General features: G+C 38.7%; 1 protein-coding gene across 1 annotated transcript; it reads right to left on the minus strand.

The window, feature by feature from the left end:
• Nucleotides 1-5,820: 5,820 nt before the first annotated feature.
• LOC137838662 (uncharacterized mitochondrial protein AtMg00810-like) lies at nt 5,821-6,285 on the minus strand. Its single transcript, XM_068647895.1, has one exon. It carries the CDS (start codon nt 6,283-6,285, stop codon nt 5,821-5,823), a length of 465 nt encoding a protein of 154 aa, XP_068503996.1.
• Between the last annotated feature and the right edge of the window lie 1,890 nt (nt 6,286-8,175).

Raw genomic sequence — 8,175 nt, forward strand, 5'->3', positions numbered from 1 at the left:
AGGGATCGCCCAACCAGGGCGTCGCCAAGATCAAATATCATTAAGCCAAGGCAATCACGGTGCGGCTCCCCGATACCCATGGGTAGGAAAGACCATGGAGGGAGCGACGCCGTGGGAAGGCCCCAAACCCTGGATGACCAGGGAACAGTAATAAAGAGGAGAGAAAGGTGGCTTCAAGGTCATAGCAACAACACCAGTGTAGGGCAGCCTGACTCGAGAAGTACCCCTGCCGCCCCAGAGACGCCTTTGGGACAGACACGACTCAAGAGGAAGGTCACGCCCAGGGTAGCCGGGTGCAGGGTACGAGAGGAAGGCAGATACGCTCTCAAAGTAAGTGACTAGATAATTGGGGGCATGAGTTGGCACCCAAAAAGTCACCCCTAGCACAGTAGCACTCCCAGGCGGGAGGACTTCCACGTAGAAACGTCCCCAGATGGGGTCAAGGCGTCGTGAGGCCCTCCACGTGTACGACAGCCAGGTCAGAATAGAAACACCCTTTAGTCAGGTGCCAGGTAATTAAAGTCATTCAATACAGTTTCCGTTTCAAGCATTCAGGTACTATAATGGCTCCCAAGCGTTTCAACGTCTTAAATGCGCTACGTTTTCTAATTAAACGCTTTACGGAGTGCGTTACGCTTGTAATTAAAAGCGCTTTAAGGCGCTTTAAATGCTTGAGTAGCTTAAATAGCGCGGAGAATGTTGGGAACGATGTTCGAACTTTTGGCAAATTTACCAGAGAACTCTCCAGTTGCTTGCTCGTGCCTTGAGGTTACGTACAAGGGACTGGGGAAAAGATCTTTGCCTGAGGGAGAAAACATACACACAACACACAGTTCTTTTTACCACCTTCAAAGTGCCATACGCGGTGCTCTGATACGGAGGTGCACAGTTTTTGGTGTTTCTTGCTGGCTGACTTGAGCGTCGGAGTGCAAACGGCCGTTAGGGCGCCTCTTTGCCCTCTCTTTTGCAGGAATCCACAGGTAACCAGTGGGAAGGAGTCCCTAGCTGACAGTTGAGGTCGCGCACGAAGACGCCCCGGTCAACCGGACGGAACATTTGGCGCCCACCGTGGGGCCCGAGAGGCTCCTTCGCCCCTCAACTAGGGGGATCCACTCCCCTTAGACCTCGATTGGGGGGCTTGTTCCCGTATGCCAATACAGTCCCACATCGCTCAGATATCGAGGCCAAGGGCAGTTTATGTACTCCCTCCTCCCTTCACCCTTCGAGGAGCCTTTTAAGGACAAAACCGTGACGGAGCACCGATCTCCAAAGCGGACAATACCTCGAATGCGGTGATTGACCCTAGCGATGCTGCCCAACGACTTGAGGTTGGAACAACCCCACTAAACAATTCACCCCTCCTCTCGTTTAAGCCCATATATTCTAACAATTGGCATCAAGAGCTTGGTACTTGAAAAATACTCAAGTTTGATCCTAATTTTTTTTTTCAAATGGCTGGAAAACTACCTTTTGAGGATGGTGCTTCAATTAAAAAACCACCTTTGTTTTGTGGTTTGAATTATAAGTATTGGGAAGCTAGAATGAAAATCTTTGTTGAATCCATTGATCAAGGGATTTGGGATGCAATTGAAAATGGCCCTTTCATTCCAAAGATTAAAAAGAATGGATCTTTTATTAAAAAACCTTGGTCCCAATGGACTAATGAAGAAAGTGAAAAGGCCAAGTTTGATTGCAGTGCCAAAAATATAATAACATCTCCTTTGGATTCTAAAGAATTTTTCAGGATCTTAAAATGTGAATCTGCTAAGGAGATGTGGGATACACTCAAAGCAACTCATGAGAGTACCACTGAAATAAAGAAATCAAAGACAAGAAGAAAAAGGAGGAGGAATAGAAAAGGTCTTAATCTATGCTTCATGGCCAAAAAGGAAGATTATTCAAGCAGTGTAAGTTCCTCTAATTCTTCAAATGCTGAAAATTACAGTCAATTACTTCAAGCTTTTCAAGAAACACATGAAGAAGCTAACCGATTGGCTCTCTTGAACAACCGGTTGAAGGGAATGAACTACTGGCTTCAAAACAGAGTCAAATCACTGGAAGAAGAATTAGAAAATTCAAAAATAGATTTTGAAAACCTTGAAATTCTTTACAAAAATTCTTCTTACAAGTGTGACTCTCTTATTTGTGAAAATTGTGAAAATCCTAAAAAGAAAGTTCATATCTTGTAAAGACTGTGGATAAGCTTTCAAAGGGTAAATCCAACTTTGAGAATGTCTTAGCATCTCAAAATTTTGTTTTTGGAAAAGCTGGATTAGGTTTTAATCTACAAAACAAGCAAGACAAGTTTTCAAAGTCATTTTCAAAACTGGCAGAAAAACAACTGATTCTTCTGTCGAAACAACCGGTTGTTACATGCTTCTACTGCATGAAAAGAGGTCATTCTGTCAAATTCTATAAAATTAGGAAATATTTTGTTCCTAAAGGCATTATGAGATGGATTCCTAAAGATTCTGGAGTTCCTAGTGATGAATGTAAATCAAAAGTGTTAGAATGGTTTAAAGAGGGTTTTCGCAAACTTTTAAGTCAAGAATGAAATTATCTCAAGAAACAAATGATAAAGAATTCAGTTTCCAAAAAACTCAAAGCAAAAATTGTTGGGTTCAATAGTGTCAAAGTTCAAGAGAGGTGGTGAATTGACCTTTAAAAAGTTTCGCACAGAATCAGATATTGTCACAGTACACAGAAAATAAATCGATTTATCTACCAATGAACAAATTTATTTTTATACTGTTTATGTATTTTAAGGTGTTTATCCCAGTTGAATAATCTTTGATTTTATGATTGATATAGATGATTTGCAGGCAAAGTCCAAATTGATTTTTCCGGAATTAAAACAGTGAGCTACAGCAAATTTAATCACAACCTTTGAATGCAAATCTAATGTTTGATTTTTCCAAAACACTTAACAGATTGTATTAGCCTTCATAGAATACGAAATTCACTGATGTTTCACCGCATATGAATTTATGCAGAAGTTCTTTAGAAAAACAAGAACAGTATATCCGTGCCCAGAAAGAACAGATTCAATTATAATTGAACAAATTTATTTCTTGACAGTTTAGTTTATTCAACAGTTATTGAGTGCAGGGATTATGAGAGAATGAACACAAAGCAATTATACTGGTTCACTCCAATGAGCTACATCCAGTCTTCACCTAATCCAAGGTGAAATTCACTAAAACACAATTCAAACAATTACAAAACACCACTGTTCTTGAACCCTACAAGAACATGTTAAACCTTGCTGAAAAACACTATTGCAGCACACACAACTCTTCAAGAAACCCTATCAAGAAGAGTTTACAACCACACTTTTACAAAGTATGAAATATGAAACGAATACACCTGATAAAGGATGCATAAATCTTCCTTAGACCAGTAGAACAGATTGCTCACACAGAAGCAGCACCTCTCACCAAGCCTTAGAAGCAAACAAGAACAAGCACACCTTTGATTTTTAAAATATTTCAAGAACACATACTAATTCTCTGTAAATCTTCTATACTCTGATGTAAAACTTTTTTTCTCAAATGTGTGATCAATTCCTAAACGCAGGAACAAGTTTTCTTTTTATAGAAAAAACAACTTATAACAGTTTTTCAAAACCAGTTAAAGCTGTTATAACAAGAACATATTGAAAATAAAATGAACAGATTTATTTTCAAAAGCAGTTAGAGAATATGTTATGTGAAGGAGACTCAGTCAACCACTCTGGTGCAAGGACAAAACGAAAAAAACCTTTTAAGATAAACATTGCACGAGACTAAAAAGAATCGATTCATTTACAGATGAATAGATTTATTTTTCAAAACGATAAGAGAAAAGACTTAACTATTGAAACATAGTCGTTTTGAAAGAGTGAAGACTTAGTCAAAATACTTGATGCACAAAACCTGATTTTCAAAAGACTTAGTCAATGCATCAGTTTAAAAAAGAATCCATTCATTTAGAAAAGAACAAATTTATTTTTATGCAATAAGGGTGTTTTTTTGTAAAACATGTGAAAAACAGTTTCATAAAATTTGTGCTTGCTCTTATCACATGGTCAGGGGTTAAGAGGTGAGTTACCCAGCAAAAAGCCTACTCTTAAACAACCTCTGAACTCTACCTAAGACATTCTTAAAGAAAAACTAAAAAATACATGAAATTTACACAAATGGCTTCATTAAACACATGTCTTGAAGGGGCAACAACCATCTTCAACAATCTCCCCCTGTTTGATGGAGACAAATTCCCATAGCTCTGTTGCTTTAAGAACATGTACTGCACCAAATACTAAGCCACAAAATTGAAACATTGCATAACATGTGAATTAGTTTTAAGGTGCAGAGTGTAACTTCTTGTTTCATGCAGCTTTACGTAGCATGGTGAGCTGTTTTTCTCCTCCTTTGGATTCATCAAACAACATTTAAGCATAGAGAAAGATAAAATAGAAACATAACCATAACAGTCCAGAAAACAAAGACAAATTGTTCAACATTGCAGAAATATAAATTGATAAAAGGAAAGCATGGAAAGCAAGATACTTCTAATCTTTGTAATATAACTCTGCAAGCTGCAACTGAACTCCTTCAATTTGATCATCAAGGTGCTGAAACCTTGCTTCAGTGGTCTCAAAATATGCTCTCTGTTCTGCTGTTATGGCATCAAGGCGATACAGAACTTGCCTTTCAAACATAGATAAGGGTTCACCTCTATATTCTGGAGTTTGATAGGCAACAATAGCATTCTGATGAGTTGCAGCAGCCTCTTCATGCACTGATTGGGGAGCAGGTGAATCTACTCTGATTTCTATAGATGGAGAGCTAATCCTTTGACTTCCAGCATGCTCAACAGATGGTTCTTGCTCGTAGGAGTGATGGATAACATAGCATGAGTGTGCTGCAGCTTGAACCGTGTCATCTTCCATGGGAACAGCCTCATCTCCATCTTCATTGTTGAGGTTTGAGGCTCCACGTTCTTCTTGAGGATCCTTACCTTTGAGAATCACCCAGCTGTCCTCCACTTTGACTAAATCAGGATACGCATTACCAGTTAATTCCAGTAGCTTTTTCAATTTCTGGTGCTTCAATGCAGACTTTGTTTCAGCCAAATTCTCAGATTTCAGCCAGTTGAAATCCAGAACCTTGGGTATGTTAATCTGTTTTCTACTCATTTCGTGAATCTGGGCATTGATACCCTCTTCATCTCCAGCGAACCAGCCTTTCAGCACTCCTTGAAAGGTGCTTTGCTTGTCCTGATTTTTCTTTTTCTGTCTTGAAGAAGAAGCCATTGCTGAACCAGAATTTTCTTGTGTTTTAAATGGTGAGAACCGAAAATGGGCAACGAATGTGGGTAGCAGATTTTTACACAGATTTATATTGTAAAATGAATGAGATGATGGAGCAGTTATGAATGGATATGCACGAAGATTTTATGCTCTGAAATTGTGCAGAGAATCTTTGAAAAATGCAACAAAATATTTGGGGTCACGATGCACACATACCACACCTTCATTGAGCAGCCAATGCATCAAATCGGTTACATAACCATGACCAGAACCGTCAAAGGTACAGTGGTTAATGCCCACTAAGTCAGTCAATTAGTCAAAGATCAGAATTTCTCTTTCCTAGTCATCAAAGCATATCAGGACGAAAAATAAACACATTTAATTGCGAATAAACATATTTAATTTTTCACTGCGAGGTACAATTGACATTTATAATTCCCAATTCATTAAGCAGAAAATTAAACCTATCTTTAGCCAATGGTTTTGTGAACAAATCTGCAAGCTGTAAATCTGTACCAATGAACTTAATCTCACATGTTCCATTTGAAACCTGCAAAGTCTGAATCGGAATAACCAATCAAACTTAATGAAATGTTACTTAGATACCACAAGCCAACTTCTTTAGTTCCTTGCAAATATGTCAAAATCCTTTTGGCAGCATTGAAGTGTGATTCTTTAGGAGCAGATTGAAACCGAGCACACATGCACACTGCAAACATTATGTCAGGCCTACTGGCAGTGAGATATAGTAGAGATCCTATGAGTCCTCTATATTTGGTTTCATCAACAGAAATTCCAACTTCATCATGATCCAAGTGACAGCTAGTTGAGAAGGGTGTGTTGATTGGTTTGCACTTGTCCATTTCAAATTTTCTCAGCAGATCCTTACAATACTTAGCTTGATTCAAGAAAATGCCATCCTTGATTTGTTTGACCTGCAAGCCTAGAAAATAGTTCAACTCACCCATCATTGACATTTCAAACTCACTCTTCATGATTTCCGCAAAAGTTTCACACAATTCTTCATTGTTCGATCCAAAAATGATGTCATCCACATATACTTATACTAGAATTGTGTCATCTCCTTTCTTCTTAATGAACAAGGTCTTATCTGATGTGCCTCTGTCATAGCCTTGTGAGGTGAGGAAATCACATAGCCTCTCATACCATTGCCTAGGAGCTTGCTTGAGCCCATAGAGAGCCTTTTTGAGTTTGAACACGTGTCCTGGATGTTGATGGTCTTCAAAACCTGGTGGCTGTGAAACAAATACCTCTTCATTTATATAACCATTCAAGAAGGCACTTTTCACATCCATTTGGAATAGCTTGAACCCTTTGATGCAGGAGAAGGCAAGCAACAATCTAACAGCTTCTAGCCGAGCCACTGGTGCATATTATTCCTTCTTCTTGATTATACCCTTTAGCCACTAGCCTAGCCTTATTTCTGGTAATCACCCCATGCTCATCCATCTTGTTTCGGAATACCCATTTTGTTCCAATTATATTCATCTCAGGTATTCGAGGAACAAGACTCATCACTTCTAGACAGCAAACACACATTTGAAGAGTTAGTTTCCATGATATTCAAAAGAGATATGTTATTCACTCTCTTACCAGTAAACATCACCTTACCAGAGGAGTCACTTGAGATTGTGCATCCCTTTGACTTAAAGTTCACCTTGTATCCTTTGTCACAAAGTTGACTGATACTGAGTAGACTATGCTTGAGTCCTTCTACATAAAGCACATTCTCAATAGTGGTTGAATTCTCTGTTCCAACCGTGCCTCTGCCCAAAATTCTTCCTCAGTTATTATCACCATAGGTTACATGTCCCTCTACTTTGAGCTTCAAGCTAGTGAATTTTGTAAGATCTCCAGTCATATGTTTGGAACAGCCACTGTCCAAGTACCATTGCTTTTCTTGCTGCCTATCTACAAAACAGAATAAAGATGATACAAATGGTACCCTTTTTAGTATAGGGTCCAGCACAGATTAAAACCTTCCCTTTGGTAGCCATTTTGCTAAGTTCTTAGGAACAAGATGCTTTCTAGCAATGCATGACCTAGAGGTATGACCAGATTGCATGCAGTAAAAACAGGTTACATGAGATGCCTTTTTGCCACTGTTAAAAGCTGAAAAACCAGATTTTCCTGGAACAAAAAAACTTTAAAGCTTTTTGACATTGGTTACATTTCCAGGGTTATAACCAATACCATTCTTGTTGAAAACAACATTTTGTGAACCAAGGAGAGACTCAAGGTTCTCTCTTCCCTTGGTGAAATTGGAAAGGGTTTTCAGCAAATATTCCACATGTTTTTCCAATTTTTTGCAATTTTCACAAGTTTTAATAGAGGCATGCAAGCATGTTAGTTCAAGGCTTACTAGATCTGTTTTGGCTTTATGAAATTCTTCCTCAAGTGTTTTTACTTTAGGTACAAGCACATTATTTACCTTTTGCAACTTACTGCATATTACAGCTAGTCTACTTGTTTCATCATGTGTTTCTTTGAAAGCAGCAAGCAATTGATCATAGTTATCAGATTCCATAGAGAATTCACTTACTGAATCAGAGATTGACCCTTCATCCTTAACCATGAAGCACAAATTTTTTTCCTCACCTCAGTTGAAGAGCTACTGGTTGAAAATCTAAGCTCTTCTCCCCTTGCGCCTTTCAACCTTCTTGCTGGAAGATTTGTCCTTTGATTGATTGTTTGGACAATCCATTTTGATGTGCCCTGTTTTGCCACAGCCAAAGCAAGTATACTTAGAGGAATTTGTGTCATTAGGTTTAGGATACCTTCTTTTCTGCTGATTCCTATCTCTGCTTTTCTTCTTCAGGAATCTACTGAACCTCTTTGTAAGTAGGCTGATTGTTTCATCATGT

Source organism: Phaseolus vulgaris, chromosome 4 (genome assembly GCF_000499845.2).
Source record: "Phaseolus vulgaris cultivar G19833 chromosome 4, P. vulgaris v2.0, whole genome shotgun sequence".
Taxonomy (NCBI): Eukaryota; Viridiplantae; Streptophyta; class Magnoliopsida; order Fabales; family Fabaceae; genus Phaseolus; species Phaseolus vulgaris.

What these genes read in the sequence shown, in the direction of transcription:
- LOC137838662 (XM_068647895.1), bottom strand. Translation starts at nt 6,285, where the DNA reads ATGAAGAGTGAGTTTGAAATGTCAATGATGGGTGAGTTGAACTATTTT.